At 40.6% G+C, this 17,560-nt stretch overlaps 2 protein-coding genes across 2 annotated transcripts in view; one reads left to right on the plus strand and one right to left on the minus strand.

Moving 5' to 3' along the window:
* Nucleotides 1–5,038, plus strand: part of Cbr-mtd-1 — a gene marked incomplete at both ends in the record, with an annotated part of 5,550 nt that extends 512 nt beyond the window's left edge. The window contains 3 exons of the mRNA XM_045241584.1: nucleotides 2,392–2,438; nucleotides 3,247–3,523; nucleotides 4,805–5,038. Of these exons, the coding sequence (XP_045096869.1) occupies nucleotides 2,392–2,438; nucleotides 3,247–3,523; nucleotides 4,805–5,038 (558 nt within the window). The remainder of the gene's footprint in view (nucleotides 1–2,391; nucleotides 2,439–3,246; nucleotides 3,524–4,804) is intronic.
* Nucleotides 5,039–5,231: 193 nt separating this feature from the next.
* Nucleotides 5,232–16,463, minus strand: CBG19758 (the record flags this gene model as incomplete). Its single annotated transcript, XM_045241585.1, has 13 exons — nucleotides 5,232–5,504; nucleotides 6,349–6,515; nucleotides 6,713–7,142; nucleotides 7,846–8,330; nucleotides 8,378–10,014; nucleotides 10,263–11,394; nucleotides 11,936–12,280; nucleotides 12,337–12,686; nucleotides 13,086–13,591; nucleotides 13,642–13,704; nucleotides 14,326–14,955; nucleotides 16,033–16,375; nucleotides 16,423–16,463. 13 exons carry the CDS (start codon nucleotides 16,461–16,463, stop codon nucleotides 5,232–5,234), a joined length of 6,402 nt encoding a protein of 2,133 aa, XP_045096868.1.
* Nucleotides 16,464–17,560: the final 1,097 nt, after the last annotated feature.

Genomic DNA, 17,560 nt, shown 5'->3' on the forward strand with positions numbered 1-17,560 from the left:
ANNTTTTTTGAAAATTAAGTCCTAGGGAGATATGCCACGTGGAATGGCCCGCCCCTGGTGCGCGTTGGTGGGTGCGCCTCCTGATGTGATCATTTCCACGTGGCTTATCTCCTCAGGACCTAATTTTTCAAGAAAGTTGTCAACTACAAAAATGAAGCTTTAGTTTTGTTCAGTATAATCCGAAGTTTTGAGAAAAATCGCCATACAGTTGTCCACAGAAAATTATAGCTCAAAAATAATCAATTTTCCACTGAAAACCCGTAAAAATTAGGATTTTCTAATCTATCTGTGTGTCTGTTTGTCCATATTTTTTGAAATAAATTGAGGATTACTATACTTTTACTTTGTATGGGTTGGAACTTTTTGCATGCCAGTGTAAGTAAGCCAACCCAAGCACTACAAACTACCAATTTTAAGAGCCGGTTGACAACAAATAGCTCAAAAAGTGATTTTCTGACTAGGGAAGGTTGTTTGTGGGGTATGGGACTTCGTTATGGGACCTATATCATTAGAAAGCTGAAAATGAGACATTTTCAAAAATGTATTTCGATTTTGCTGCGGAGTTACCATATTCGAGAAAATCGAGTTTGAAATCTCATTTTTGAAAAAGCAAAGGGGGGACCCCATGGTGATTTTTTTCCAAAAAAATTTTTTTTTGAAAAAACATGAAAAACTTACAGGATCATACTGTGTTCTCTGAAACTGTTTGAAATTGTGGTTACACGCTTTTGAAAACTATTTTTGAGTCATTTTTTCAAACACTTTTCGACTTTTGAGAATAGAAAGTTAATGGTTTACAAAATATTTTGGATGTTTTTTTTGATTGTGATCGCAAATTTAGAAGTTTCTGTACAATGTGACCAAGATTAAGAGTTTTTTTTTTCAGAAAAAAATTTTGAAAAAAAGTTCCATGGGGTACCCCCTTGACTTTTTTTTTGAAAATTTTTGAAATTTTTTTTTCGGCTGAAAAGGTATTAAACGAAAAAGAACAAGCAAATTAGGTTTTTTACAAAATTTGATAACCTATTTTCTTCTCGGGATCAAGACGTTTTGATTCTTTTTCTGGTTTTCAACAAACCGTAGTACTACGATGATCGCCCAGTAATACTCAAAATTTGAGAAATCATAGACACAAATCATGTCTGATTGATGTGTGGCTCTTAAAACGAACCATCCTTATGAACTTTGACAAACAAAAGCTGTGTGAAAGTGTTTAGTGTTGATTAACGAAATAGTCAAAAACTAGATATTACTTAAAACATTTAAGAAAGTACAATTTTTCAGTATCAAAATGAAATTTTTTTTTGAAAAATGTGTTCGGAACATTTTGAAGATTTCCACAAAGACCAAAAACAAAAACAAAAACAAACAAAGGAGAGAGGAATCGAACCCAACCCTAGTCAGTTACCGCCAGTCGCTGCTTTCAACTAGTTCCACAATGCATATAAGAAAGGGGGGAGATCTGGCCCTCAAAATATTCGAATTTCAGCCAAATTTCAAATTCGATTTTCTCGGAGCTGGAATGTCCGCAGCAAAATCTGAATATATATTTGAAAATGTCTTATTCTCAGCTTTCGAATGATATAGGCCTCATATCAAAGTCCCATACCCCAGTTACAACCTTCCCTAGTGAGATTAGGCCCCTACAATAGCCTTTCAAAATCACTATTTTTTTGAAATTCTCAAAAAATACTATACAGAATTAGAGCTTTAATTTTGTAGTTGACAACTTTTTCGAAAAATTTGGTCCTAGGGAGATATGCCATGTGGAAGCGCCTACCCCCGTTGGACATTGGTGGGTGCGCCTCCTGGTGGGCTCATTGCGTGGTATATCTCCTCAGGACTTGATTTTCAGGAAAAGTTGTCAACTACAAAAATGAAGCTTTAGTTTTGTTTAGTATATTCTGAAAATTTCGAACCGAATCAAAAAAAGTTGGGAGCAAAAGATTAGAGCTGAAAAGTGGTCAGTTCCCGCTGTGAGAACCCGAAAAAATTAGGATTGTCTGATCCATCAGTTTGTCCATTTTCAATTTTCCGATCACTTTGAAAATTTTGGAAAATGTAAAACAGACCTAGATTGGACACTTTGCATTCACCGAATTTTTCGAGAATTCCTAGTTTTTCAGATATTAGCTGATTTCTGAAAGACACCTGTTTTTCATGTTTTCAGCACAAGAACAGATGTCTTTCAGAAATCGGCAAATAGCTGAAAAACTAGGAATTTTCAAAAACCGCTGTGAATGCAAAGTTTTCAATCTAGGTCTGTTTTACACCATCCAAAAGTTTCAAAGTGATCGGAAACTTGACAGTCGAGCTCCAGACTCCGGAAAATGGTTTGCATACCGCATAGCTAGCCAACAACAACTACAAACTACAAATCCCAATTTTTAGAGTTGGTGTCGTGGACACAACATCTGGGGATGGTGTTTCCATAACAAGTCATCTGGCATCTTCAACTGTGACGACGACGGCTTCTGTGTATCCCAAGAACAACTAAAAAACAAAAAGTCATCTGGATGTTTCGCTCGAGACAACTCATCGGTTTGTTGTTGTAACGATGCGGACGGGTGTAATCTCGGATTCATTGGTGTCCCACCGAAATATGCACACGGACAGCAGTGTGTCAATTCCATGGAGGTACCTAATGAAGATCCTCGACTGTTTAGACCATGGTGAGTGGCTAGTAAACACTGTAGAGTAGACACTGTCTAGTAGAGCAATATTGCTTCAGAAAAAAGTGTGCTAGTCGAGAACGTCCCTGAAAAATCACTCCAAAATTGTCAATTTTTCTGAAATTTTCAGAATATACTAAACAAAACTAGAGCTTCATTTTTGTAGTCAACGACTTTTCTGAAGAATTTGGTCCTAGATATGAGATATGCCATGTGGAAGAGCCTACCCCTCGTGGGCGTTGGTGGATGTGCCTCCAGGTATGTCCTCTTCCACGTGGCATATCTCCCTAGGACCACATTTTTCAGAAAAGTCGTTGACTACAAAAATGAAGCTCTAGTTTTGGTCATTACATTCTGAAAATTTCAGAAAAATTGAAACATTCTGAAGCACTTTTGTAGGGACTTGAAAGCGGGTAATTTTTCTCACTTCAGCAAAAATGCAATCACGCTCTACCAGACAGTGTTCAGTAGACTTGGCTTGAACATGGCAAAATTGAGATCCTAAAATCCAAGCACGACTAGACGGCTTAAAAATACCAAGCTTGATATCCCGAAATCCAAATTCAACACCCAGAAAAACCCCTCAACAAAATTCCAGCGACGATCCGTACTGCTACTCGCTTCTAACCGCCGAAGAGGACGGTGGCCCAACTACAGTAACCCGTGGGTGTCATTCTCGAAAAATGGTGATGCATTTCATGTCGAAAAACGAGGACGATCAATTCCAAAATAATACGAAATGGAGAGAAACAAAACGAATGGCTGAGATGCCGAGCTGTTCGGAGATTCTTAAGGATCAGCCAAAAGTCAATGGAACCAGAAGTCTGTGTATCGACTACACTTTCGATCAGGTAAGTGGAATTGGGCGGAGCTTACCTCGGTTACTGTAAAAGATTTTTAAAAAGTGGTCAACTAGAAAAATGTGTAGCATTTGATTCTACATATTTTACTAGTTGATCACTTGTTGCTATCTTTAACAGATGAGATAACTAAGGTTAAAGTTGGCATGCACCCCTTGTCCTTTAAACTTGTCTATTTAGCTTCCTCTTCATTTGAAAGCTATCAAAAAGCGGCCAATTAGAAAAATATGTAAAACTGAATTTTACAAATTTCATCTGTTAGTCACTATTGGAGATCCTTTACAGGAACCCCCCCCCCTTTGCACACAGCCACACAAGTTGTGGTTTGTTTAAACCGGGCCCTGTCGGACCTTCGCGGGCTTTGCAATTGCTTCCTTCATAATCAAGATTCTGGAACCAACTAAACTAGATATGGTAGAACTCAACGAGCACTACGAAATGATACTATTTGGAAAACGGTATCTTGACAATGAACAAAGTTACGAGCCATGACATAGCCGAGTCTGGCCGTGCTGCGCCTTGTCGCTACTTTTTTGGGCTTACCTATCTATCTAGGTTCATTTGAAAGCTAGAAAAACGTTTTCAACTAGTAATATGTGTAGAATTTCTTTTTACACATTTTACTAGTTGACCACTTTTTGAGATCTCTCATAGGAAGCGAGATAATGGAAGTCCAAACTACCTCCCCCCCTTGCCATCCCAACAACTGGTTTCTTTGGTCCTAATTATCAATATTCCTAGAATACCTAGCCAAAAACCACCAACTAGAAAAATGTGTAAAATTTCATTCTACGCATTTTATCAGTTGACTACTTTTTGAGATCTTTTACAGGAATCTAGATAATTAAGGTCAAAGTCAGAATACCCTTGCCCCTAAGACTTGTCTGTCTAGATCCAATTGAAAGCTAGCAAAAGGCGATAAATTAGCAAAATGTGTAAAAACTACAGTAATCCCAGGATATCATCACACATCATAGGAAATCTGTCTCAATCTACAGTAATCTAATCGTGTCAACAATTTTCCCCCCTCTAAAACTACTACCACCTCGGAGACTCCTCCCCCCTCGGCCACCCAACCATTGGGCTCTCATTATCAAGATTCTCAAAATAGCTAGCCAAAAGTTCCCAAATGGTGAAATGTGTGAAATTCAATTTTACACATTTTACTAGTTGAACATTTCTTGATATCTGACCTGGGAACTGAGATAAACCAATTTCCCGACCCCCTCTCCCCTAAACCAAGATAACCAAAACCAAAGAAACCCTTCTCAGGACCCCGAAGAAGGAGAAGACGCTACCGAAGAGCCAATTCGAATGAAAGGGCGACTATGCTGTTGTGATGGAACCAATAAATGCAACGAGCAAGCAATGTGGGCGGACGAAGGAATCAGTTTGGATGAGCTCAAAGAAGAAATCGAGAAACGAAAAGTGGCGGTGGGCGGAGTCCCAAATTACGATGGATTCCTCGTTTCTACCCTCTTAGTTTTTGTTGCTATGGCTTTTTGAATTCTTTTTTTTTTTTGAATTATTTTTTGACCCAAGCTTATTGCAGTTCTCTTTTTTTGCTTTCTTTTTTTCTCCAATAAAGCGAATTTATTTTGAAAATTAGACCACAGAAAATGAAACCAAAGGTGACCCGAAATTATTTCAACATTCACAAAATATATTTTTTTTCGATAGCCTATTAGGCGAACCAAGTTCACACCACCATTTTCAGAATCCACGTGGCAAGCTCGGAGCTCAGTGTGAAGTTTCGAATGTTGGCGACAGTCTCGACAGTCGTCGCCTCGTGTTTTAATTGCGATGGAGTGATTTGAGGGTTAAATGGAGAACAGCATTCACAGTAGAGGGGTAGGGTGTCGTGGCGAACGGATCTGCACTTGGCACACTGATGATCCTGGATCTGGTAGGCGGTTAGGAGTTGATTCAGACGATCACAGATCATCATGTCGATGACGTCGGAGTTGAGCTTCTGGAAGGAAACATTTTTGACTTATTTTTAAAGAAATTCTGGCTGCTTGTATTAATTTTTTGGTCTAAAAATGGTCTAATATAGGCCAAAAACGGTCTGAACTGGCCCAAAAAATGGTCTAAAATGGTTCAAAAATGGTCTAAAATAGTCCAAAAATGATCTAAAACGGTCCAAAACAGTCTGGAAAAGCCCCTTTCAGAAATTTTTTGAGCCATTTTAGGGTATTTCGGGCTAATTTTAAGGCTTTTCAGCCTATTTTTGACCATTTTCAGCCAATTTTCATATTAATTTCACGGGAGAAAAAAGTTAATTTTTTAAAAATTTGATTTTAAAAAACTAGGTCACGACCTACTTTTCTCTAGGCCATGACCTAATTTTTCTAGGTCACGACCTAATTTTTCTAGGACATGATCTAGTTTTTTCTAGGTCACGACCTAGTTTTTTCCAGGTCATGACCTAGTTTTTTCTAGGTTTTCTAGGTTTTCTAGGTCATGACCTACTTTTTTCTAGGTCATGACCTACTTTTTTCTAGGTCACAACCTAGTTTTTTCTAGGTCACGACCTAATTTTTCTAGGTCATGACCTAGTTTTTTCCAGGTCATGAACTACTTTTTTCTAGGTCACGACCTAATTTTTCTAGGTCATGGCCCACTTTTTCTAGGTCCTGACCCACTTTTTTCTAAGTCATGACCTGGTTTTTTCTGAGTCATGACCTACTTTTTTCTAGGTCATGACCTACCTTTTTTTTAACGTAAAATTATTTTTCTCAAATTCTGGATCAAGTGAAATTTTTCAAAAAAGTAGAATTTCTGTAGTTTGTAGTCTCTCTCAAGCTCATTTCAACCGATTTATCTCTAGAATTTTTTGCAAAACTCACACTCTGACACGTGGTGCACGTGAGAATCTCGTCTGTCGACGACAAGAAGACGTTCGACGCCTGAGAACACGAACTGCAGAAGACGTTGGAGACGAAGAGGGTCGTCTGGCGGAGTGGTGTCATGTCGACTTCAACTGAAAAATGATTATTGGGGGTTGATTGATGGTACTTTGCATTTTGCTATATATGGCGTTATATATAGTACTGTATATGGTACATTGTACTATATACGGTACTTTACATTTTACTATATACCAAACTGTTTCCCGCGCCTCTGGCGCTTCAAACAGCTGGCTGGTGCGTCTTTAGCGCGGTTTAACTTATCACTTACCCACAACATTATGGAGAAGGCGTCTCGCATTATCCCTTACGCCTTCAACAGCCAATTGAGACGTCTGATCACAGGAGAGTGCTCGGCAGATGGCATTGACAAGATACGTGGCACAATGTGCACTTTCTGCGTTGTTATGCACCAGCTTATTGACGACACGATACAACCGATGCGAGATTTTCTGAGAGATGACGTCGGCGCGGAACGTCGCCGCCGATTCCGTATCGAATTGAACTTCTCGATTGGTCTCGAGAAATTCGAGAATAAAGGCGCCGATCATTTGGAGGAACTCATCACGAATATTCGATTCATCTGGCATCTCCTCAGCGATTTTCCAGATGGCTGTGGTCTCGAATTGACGCGTGGCTTGGGGTTGGGAGGAAGAGGAGGTTGGAACGGAGTCGTCGATGACGTCAGGAGAATCAGAATCCTGGAATTATTCAGAATATAGTCTACATTAACCATACATTGACTGTGCTTCTAGCCACTGAAATTTCCAGTATTCCTAGCCAACAACAGTTCTGAACGCTTTGAAACTAGCCGAATGATTGCGGTTTAAAGCTAGACTACAAACTACAAACACTTCTAAGCCTCAGTAAACATTAAGGATTTTACTGAGGCTTAAGTTTTTTGTAGGTTGTAGTCTCTCAATTTTCAAAGCGCCATAACTTGGCTAGTTTTAGACGGTTTAGATTCGTTTTTGGATAGAAATGCAGGAAATTTTGAGGACTACAGACTACACAACTCTCTTAGCCTCAGTAAGCATTGAGGATTTACTGATTTTTAGGTTTTCTTGTAGTTTGTAGTCTCTCAATTTTCAAAGCATCATAACTTTAGACTATTTGGAACTGTTTTTGTATAGAAATCCTGGAAATTTCAAAGACTACAAACTACAAAAACGTTAAGCCTCAGTAAACATTGAGGATTTTACTGAGGCTTAGGTCTTTTTGTAGTTTGTAGTCTCTACATTTTCAAATCACCATAACTTGGCTAGTTTTAGACTGTATGAAACCGTTTTTGGATAGAAATCCTGGGAATTTTAAAGACTACAAACTACACATTTTTATAAGCCTCAGTAAAGTCGTCTAACTGATTTTTGGCTAATTTTTTTCTCCAAAAACTCCCATTCTCACCCCATCAACAATACAAATTCCGGTATGATTGTGTGCATCCATCCAGAGCATCGAATCGAAAAACTTGACTGGCGTAATATGAAGTGCCGCGAAGACGACATTAGTACTCAGCGATAGAATCAACATCTCCACGAATCCCTTCGCCTCCTCACTTGTCATTTTTCCAGTATTCAGCACCAACTTCTGGGCCGTCGCATGGATGACTTTTGCCCCGATTCTCTCACATTCAGCACACAAGAGCAGCACCAGTTTACTCTCCAAAACCGAAATACTTCTGGTAAGCGCCGAATCAAAAAGTAGAGCGGATCGCGTATTCAACCATCTGGATACCGTCATCACCACCTCATCAGCATGTCGATTTCCCTGATGAGCAATGTGTCGAACGCATTCTGTCAGCATTTGCTTCAGAATCTTAATCGATGCGTCAACGGCGGCTCTTCGTCGTAGCAAGCGATCGAATTCTGGGTTCCTCCTGTTACCGACTGCTGAGCAATCGTATTCATTGAATCGAAAGTTACCACGTCATCCGCACCTTCAGCTTCTAGAACACGACTTCTTTGTACCAACGCTGTCACCGCAACTGCGCTCAGCTGCAATTCCACACAAGCCGTCTCACAGAACGTCTCTCGATTCAGAAGCACAGTGTCATCAACAGAGAGGGGATTCCAATCAATCGATAATCGAATATCATCCAATTCCTTGCCTCCAAGATCCGGTCTGCTCGATTTCGTCGCCCATAACGCGTGTCCCGACTTTTTCAAATGTCTAGCATACAGTAGATCAAGACCAAAGAGGGCGTGGTCAGCAGGAAGGTTGCCGAGGGGAACACGAAGATAACGAGCCCATTCCAGGTAGTCTGTGAGGAAGAAGAAGCTGTTGAAATAGTGTTGAAGGACCCGGCGAGCCACCACTTTTTGCCAGTCTATTTGGTTGAGAAGAGACGAGGGTTCGGTGATATGAAGTTGTACATTTGGGAATAAACCCAGATTTGGGATTTTCCGGGCTAATCTCAATGGTTCAGTGTCGGAGAGGAGAAGGACAACGGCAGTTTTTGAGGAGAACTCTCGGAAGGCTCTCAAAGCACGGCCAAGCTGACGTTCGCATTCTTCATTCGAAGAGAATCGCTTTACAGTGAATTGCATCTTCTCGGGGGTTTTACACAGTTGGCCACGTTCTGTAGACATGATTTTGTTATAGGCACTGGTATACAAAGCATCCATATTTGGTAGCTGTACATCTCCAGAATTCACGACATATAAGTAAGCGGCAGATCCGGAAGTGTCTATCAGCGAGTAGACGTGCCGAGTGTCCTGGGAAAACTTGTAGAGGAAAATTGTTCGGATATTTTGCTCGTTTGGAAGATAGCTCATCTTTTCCATTGGTCTCAAGCTCTCCAGTGTCAACTGGTGGCCTCCAAGAGAGACACCGTGGTCCGGGCGTACTGTAGATCCGAGTTGGAGGACAGCTCGGAATTCAGTGGGAACTTCCGATTCATAAATTCCATCGATCGTCGAGCTACACGTTTCTGAGTAGAGCTTATCCATGAGCGCGGTTAGCTGAGCCTCATCTGTCTTGAATTCGTAGAGATATCCAGGAGGTTTGTGGTGTGGCAAGACGCGTCGAACGGTTTCTCGATTGCCACGTGGCGCGCGGGAATCTACCAGAATCTTCCTGCCAACTTTCAGGGTCAATTTCTGCATCTGTCCTTGAACCGACATCCATACATTGAAAAATGAGGAATCAGCGGTTGGCTCGACACTCAAAATGTGCCATTCTCTCTCGCTCTCAGCCTCCCGCGCTCCACGAACAATTGTATCCACTGCATCTGAATCTCTTGCCGTCTTCAATTGATTCTTTCTCTCCTTTCGTTGAATCCTCCACTTCTTCTTCAAGAATCCAAGCCAATCATCGAATCCGTGATCCACCAGCGTCTTCTTCTCCAGAACCTCTGCTTCCTGGTTCTTTTTCGTCTCCACAGCCTTCTTTCTCTTCGCTAGATTCTCCTTATCCCCTTCCTGACTATCCACGTCTTCAGCGATGACGTCATCTGAACTGTCGACATCGGGGCTTCTTCTGCGTTTTCCGTTTTCCAGTGTGTTGTTCGAGGTACTCGGTTTTTGGCACGCGGCGAAGATCTGGTTGATACGTGGCTGTTTGTGAGCGTCAACTCTGGAAATTTGGGGGGAATTTCAGAATTTCAGAAATTTTAAGAATTTTCAGAAAAATTAATTTTCACGTGAAAATTCAGGAATTCACGTAAATCAATATATTTTTCACGTGAAAATTGCCTAAATTGAAATTTGACGTGAAATTTCAGAATTTTCAAATTTCACGTGAAAATTCCGAAATTCACGTAAATCGATATTTTTCACGTGAAAATTCCGGATTTCAAAATTTCGCGTTTTCACATCACTAACTTATTCCGTATCTTGTTCTGCAGCCAATCTGGATGCGGTACACGTGGCACCGGATTCACCACTCCTTGCAGCGCCGCTGGAATCGTAATAATCTTCTGAATACAACTTCCGAATCGCTCGATATAATAATCCCAGTCCAACATATCCCGAATATCAGTGTCCTCGTCGTAATCCTGCTGTTTCGTCCATTTTCGAATATAATGGGATTTAACCTTCGAGTCAGCTTTGAAAATCGCTACTGGAATAGCTCTTTCTGTCACTGGGGCGCCAACTGGGTGTCGAGAAATGATGAACATACACGCGAGACCTGCATCCTTGACCATATCATCTCCCAGGAACTCGGCGAGTCGTTTGGCTGTACTAATCGAGGTACTCTTTTGAGATCCATAGTCCTCCAGCTTCCGTGACATACTTCTATTCTCAGAAATCAAATCGAACAGCTCCTCATCCGAAATCTCCTCGCCGTGCGAATGTAGAATATCCAACCAGTGATTCGCATCACCAGCCACCGCTTTATACGTCTCTTCCAGCGTTTTTCCATTCAAAAACGTCTTGAAAACATGACTTTGGAAGTGTTTGATGATGTTCAGCTCTCCACGTCTCTTCAACTCAAATCCTTTCATCTCAGCCAGTGATCCATCTAGATTGAACACTGCATATCTCTTTTTAAGCTTCTTTCCTTCTTCTTTCGACGCTGGCAACACCATACACTGATATGGACCGTCCACTTCGAAATAAATCGAATTTTCCGAGGATTTCAAATAGGACCCATCTTTTTGAAGTGTAAAATATTGATGATTAGTGAATCCCTCGTAAACCAAAGCGTTGAGCATCGCTCCTGGATAGGATACGGTGACCTGATTTCTCTTGTGGTTTTTGAGCTTGAATGTGACATTTTCCGGGAACGACGCCGGGATTAGACACCAAATGCCGTCAGTATCCAGTTCCAGGGGTTTTCCGATCTTATCCACTAGCTTCCGGGCTTCTTTGATGATATTGGCGCCGGTATGACACACAATTCCAGCCATTTCCATTGAGTACCATCGAGAGCCTTTTCGCATCACGTAGCCGTAGAACGAGTTGAGGATACACTTATGGGCGAGTTGCAGGGATTCATAGAGCACCATTTCCACTGAAAATTCCAGAATTAGAACGCCTAAACTGAAACCTAGGTCTCAGTAAAATCCTTAGTGTTTACCGAGGCTTAGAAATTTTTGTAGTTTGTAGTCTGTTTTTGAAAACGCTATAACTCCGCCAGTTTCGAAGCTTTCAGAACCGTTTTTTGCTAGGAATACTGGAAATTTTAGTGCCTCCAACCTACGAAAATCCCTAGACCTCATCAGAATCCTGCTGGTGCATTCAGTGTTTAATGAGGCTTCGAAGTTCTGTAGTTTGTAGTCTCAATTTGAAATCGCAATAACTCGGTTAGTTTCAAAGCTTTCAGACCCGTTTTTGGCTAGGAACACTGGAAATATCAGTGGCTACAAACTACAAGAAGATCTAGGCCTCAGTAAAATCCTTAGCGCTTACTGAGGCTCTGGATTTTTGTAGTTTGTAGTCTTATTTTGAAAACGCCATAACTCGGTTAGTTTCAAAGCTTTCAGAGCTGTTTTTGGCTAGGAACACTGGAAATTTCATTGGCTACAAACTACATACAATTGCAAATGACCTACATTTCGACGTGGCCACTGTAGCAAGATCATTCTCGGCTTGTGCCTGATCGAACCTTCCCTTCGCCTTCTTCAACATATCCTTATACTCATATCGCCTATCACGGAACGCCTTCACCGTCTCCACATAGAAATGATTCTCCCTCTGACAAATCATCGTCTCTCGCATCTCTAGCTTCGTCAGATGCGTCTTTCCGTACACTCGTCTACTGTAATCCTTCACACGCTTCATCTCAATCGCCTCTCGTTCCGCCCGTTCCAGCATATGAAAATGTTTTGGTGGTTTTCCGAATGACTCCGCCTCCAACTGCTGCATGATTTGCTGGTATTCTCCACGTGTCGCTGGTGCTGAAAATAGGAATTTCGGAATTTAGAAAAGAATTTAGAAAGATTCTTCGTCTTACTGAGCTCTCCTCTCCACTCCCATGCCATTGTCCTTTTACACTCGGCGTCTGGCATATTGAATGAGCATCCCATGCAAATCTCTTCGTTCACCATTGCACATGGCTGTAGACGATTCGTCAAAATGATATTCGGGTACATGGCGCCGACGTCCAAATGGTAGATTCGTGGATTCTCGAGACGATTCGGGACAGCGATCAAGCCATCGAACGCCTCCTCGACCTCGGCGCACTGTTGCTCGAAATTCTCCACATGGTCCAGTGAAACTTCGAACTCACGAGCCAATTCTTTGCGCAGCGTCTCGGGAACTTCGGATTTTAGCTGCTCCAGCGCGTCGACAGAGAGACGGAATCTGGAAAAATTGTTTTTAGCAAGAAAACCGGAAAAAAATTGGCTAAAAATCGGTCTATTTTGAGCTGAATTGCAAGTTTACTGAGGCTTAGAGAATTTTTTAGTTTTTAGTCTCACACAATTTTACTTGTTCCATAAGGAAACTGCGTAAAAAAGGGATTTTTCATGTGACTACAAACTACAAAGCGGTGTAAGCCTCGGTAAAAATACATGAATTTTACTGAGGCTTATAGAATTTTGTAGTTTGTGGTCGATTCGCCTCATTAAACTTGCCAAACTTGAAATAGGTCGTTATTAATGGGTTTTCAGACAATTCTCGTCAAAGTTTTTGATTTTTTAGGGCTTTTTGATGAAAATTAGCTCATTTTTCATCGATTTTCTTTTAGTATTTCAAAAGTACCTCGCCGGAATATCCGCTCTGAAAACGCCAGCCTCCAACGCTTCGACGTGTCCTCCAACATATGTCTCACTCTCCACACGATGTCCATCCTTACTGAATCGTGTCTCTTCCGGTCCAGTGTACTTATTCGGAAACACAATATTACTATGAAACGCTTCGACCATCAAAAGTGCCTCGCAAAGTGTTCCAGAACCTTTTCTGAGCACATCATCAGCGCCCAACGGAATAATTGTGCATAAAGCGAAAATGAATTGGTGGACATATTTCATATAGAGATAATAAGTGGACACTGCATCCGATACCGAGTAGTTTGCCAGCTGTTGTGGCTGCTCTCTCGCCATTTTACACATCAATTCTGGCTCCACTTCTACTGGATCGTATCGTAATTTCGCTTTTGTCACTGCTTTCAAATTCTGAGATCCAACTGGCAAATAGGAGTCTCGTTTGACCCAACGGAAGGCGTCCATATGAATACAGTTACGGGATTTGTATTCGTCTGCGGAGTCCTTCGAGAAACCAATCTCTTTTTCCATGTTGAATCCACGAATCTTCGCACGAGCCTCGACGAATGGCCAATCGAAAAAGTCGCCGTTGTAGGTGACGACAATGTGGGACGGACCTAGAAATGGGATTTTGTAGTTTGTAGTTCCTGAATTTGGAAGCAATTCTATCCGAAAACGGTTTCAAATAGTTGAAAACTACTCGAGATACAGCGTTTTGAAAATATAGACTCTGACTACAAACTACAAGAAGCACTAAACCGCAGTAAAGTTCATAGCGTTTACTGAGGCTTAGAAATTTCTGTAGTATGTAGTCTCTAACATTTCAAAGCGCCGTATCTCGGCTAGTTTTAAAGCTTTCAGATTCTTTTTTGTTTAGAAATACTCGAAATTTGAGTGGCTACAAACTACAAGAAGAATGTAAGATTCTTAGTGTTTACTGGGGCTTAGGAATTACTGTAGTTTGTAGCCTGATTTTGAGAACGCCATAACTCGGCTAATTTTGAAGCTTTCAGAACCGTTTTTGGCTAGAAATAATGAAAATTTCAGTGGCTACAAACTACAAAAATTTCTAAGCCTCAGTAAAATCCTTAGTGTTTACTGAGGCTTAGAAGTTTCGTAGTTTGTAGTCTCTTTTTAAAAACGCCATAACTCGGCTAGTTTTGAAGACATCAGAACTGTTTTTTAATTTCAGTGGCTCCTACACTACAAACTACAAACTATCAAAAAATCAATTTTACCTGCAGAAAATGATCGAAGAACTTGCGAATCAACGCAGTTTCGTCCTTCTCATTCCACACGGTGAACTCTCCCTTGTACTCGGCTTTTGGCGTATACTCAAACGCGTTGATATCAGCGGACACGATTTCCCGATTGATAATCAAAAAGCCACGACCGTCGACCATATAGGAGATCATCATAATCTCATCAGACTCCCGGTCCGGGAATTTCAAGGGGAGTTTTGTGGTTTCAATATCAAAGGCCAACACTCGAGGTTTCGCATGGAAAAATGCCAAATCCTTGCGTTTAATCGTTGGCACACGATTCGGACCAACGCCCTTCACATCGTACCACAAGCCGACGAAGATCTTCTCATCAATCGAAACTCGCATGTGAAATGGGACGTCGTACTCTCGAATGTCCACAATTTGATTCAGAATGTCTCCATTCAACTGGGCGTCTGATGTTCCAGAGCCTCCTTTTCCACCCAGATTCCTGGCCAAATAATCCGCATACGCCGACTCTTTCTTGATTCGATCCGTATTTTTTCGAACTAGCGGCATTAGGTCCTTCCGAATCTTCATCATTTCCACGGTGCTGGTGAACGACAACTTGATATAGGTCTTTTTGAGTCCCGAGAGATGGTCTTTCTGGAAAAAAAAAACAATGTTTACTGAGGCTTAGAACATTTTGTAGTTTGTAGTCACTGAATTTTCAAGCAATTCTATCCAAAAACGGCTTTGAAAGGTCTGAAACTAGCTGAGTTATGGCGTTTTCAAGATCAGACTACAAACTACAAAACTTTCTAAGCCTCAGTAAACACGAAGGATTTTACTGAGGCTTAGAAGTTTCGTAGTTTGGCTAGTTTCGAAGCGTTCGGAACCGTTTCTGACTAGAAACACTGGAAATTTTGATGGCTACAAACTACAAGAAGCCTTAAGCATCAGTAAAACCCCGGAAAATCGTGTAGTTTGTATTCTTTGGAATTTCCAGCATTTCTAGCCAAAAACGGTTTCAAACGGTCTAAAACTACCCGCGATAAGGCGGCAAATACTCATTAGCTTGATGATCTTTTGCTAAATGCTCACTTGCTAAATTTTGATCATTTGCTAAATAGAAAATTTGTTCAAATTGAAGGCTTAGGCTGAAACTCCTTACCGGATAACAGGTGTTTAAGCCTAAGCCTAAAATTTAAAGCAAAAACAGGAATATTCTGTAAAAAATTCAGTCAAAAAGTACTGAAATTAGCAAATAACAGCAAAATTTCCACTTTTTCATTTTTAGCAAATGATCAAAATTTAGCAAATGAAGTTTAGCAAGTGAGACTATTTTAGCAAATGAGCGAGTTTAGCAAGTGAGTTTTTAGCTAGAAATTCTGGAAATTTGAGTGACTACAAACTACAAGAAGACCTAAGCCTCCGTAAAATCTTCAGATTTTTACTGAGGCTTAAAATATTTTGTAGCTTGTGGCCCCAGAAAATGTCTACGTGGCAAGACTGACCTAATTTCAGGTGTTTTAAGCGAGTTATTTTTCAAGTGACTACAAACTACAAAGCGTTGTAAGCCTCAGTAAGAATATATAGAGATTTTACTGAGGCTTCACGCGATTTGTAGTTTGTAGTCGATTAGTTTCAGTAAACTCGCCATAGCTCGTTTTTCAGCCAATTTTCGCAATTTTTAGGGTTTTTTTTGTAATTTGTAGTCGTCTCTCTCTCTCTCTCTCTTACCAAGTCCAAATCCTCCTTATCCATATGCTCGACCTGTGCCTGTGCTCCATACTTTTTCGACAAATAGCTGGAGACCTGGAACTCGAAGCCGTCCAACGTGGCAATGTAGAAATACGGGCGGAACGGATAGCTGATTTTGAATCGCTCGTCCATATCACTGATAAAGAAGTAGTCGACGACGGAAACGATGACTTTAGTCTGCTCATCGACGAGCTCTGATGGCTGAATATTGATCAGGAATCCCTTCTTCTCCTGTATCCCTGTGTATCTCACGAATCCTAACTTTGCATCGATCGCATCGTTTGACTTGATCAGCGACAGACGCTCTTTGTAATTCGCATCGCTGGAAAAAGTGGTTTTTTTTTGGAATTTTTGTTTTTTTCCGCTCACTTTTCGACTGCCTGCGCGAGAAGATCATCTTTAGAGCTCATTTAGTTTGAGTTTTTTGTTAGTGGAGCTGAAAAATTGCCGAAAATTGGCAAAATTTTAACGGAAAAAGAAAAAATGCGATTAGAAAATTTGAAAACTTCAAAGTGCGCAATTTCGCGCACTTTTTTCGGGTGGATGAGTTTTGGGGGTTTTCTAGGCCACCGGCAGAAAATCGCTGAAACCGGTCTGAATTTAAGGGTTTCGGGCTGAAATTGATGTTTAAAAGGGTGAAAAGGAAGCTAAATGCGCGAAGGATCCAAAAATAATCAAAAAAATAAAGAAAAATAGTGTATTTTATGCTGAAAAAGTAGTTTTAAACAGAAAAAAATAAAAACAATTATTTAAAAACCGAGAACATGGAATTTAAATCTGGAAATTGAAGTATACATTAGGATGAGAAGATCGCCAACGCAATTCTGTAATTTTTTATTCATCTGAAAATGAAACTTATTCCTATTCAGCTTATACCGCCGTATAGACGCCCTCCCAAACGTGCCAGGGTTGCAATTTAGGCTCCGCCCCCGACTCCGCCAACTTTTCTCCGGAGTTTTTTTTCCCCGGAGTTTTTTTTCCTCGGAATTTTCGGGGTCTCCTTCCTGCCAATCCCATGATGCAAGTGCGCTCTATTTGCAAGGGAGAGAGAGTGAGAGGGGGAAGACATATGGGGCAATTTATTGAACGGACCTTAAGGTGCCTTGATTGATTGTTGAATATGATTGATTTTTGAATTGCCACCCAGCAGGTCAAGAATTATTATTTCATGTTCAGCAAATTAAATTTCTACAGTACTCCTGGGCCATAGTTGGTCCATCTGGTCATTTTTAAAATTTTAATTTTGTATGATACTTTAAATATTTCCCTCTACTAGTCGTTTTCCTGTAATAGAAATGCCCCCTGTTTTTTAACTTTGAGCCAATTTATCTCATTTCCTGTAAAAGATATCAAAAAGTTGTCAACTGATAAAATGTTTATCATAATATCAGTAACATTTGTTCAGTTGACAGATTTTAGATATATTTGACAGGAGCCGAGATAAATGGGCTCAAACTTTTATTACCAACTTCCTGACTTAATTGATCTAATTTTACAGCCTTTAAAA

Source organism: Caenorhabditis briggsae (genome assembly GCF_000004555.2).
Source record: "Caenorhabditis briggsae complete genome, chrI, whole genome shotgun sequence".
Taxonomy (NCBI): domain Eukaryota; kingdom Metazoa; phylum Nematoda; class Chromadorea; order Rhabditida; family Rhabditidae; genus Caenorhabditis; species Caenorhabditis briggsae.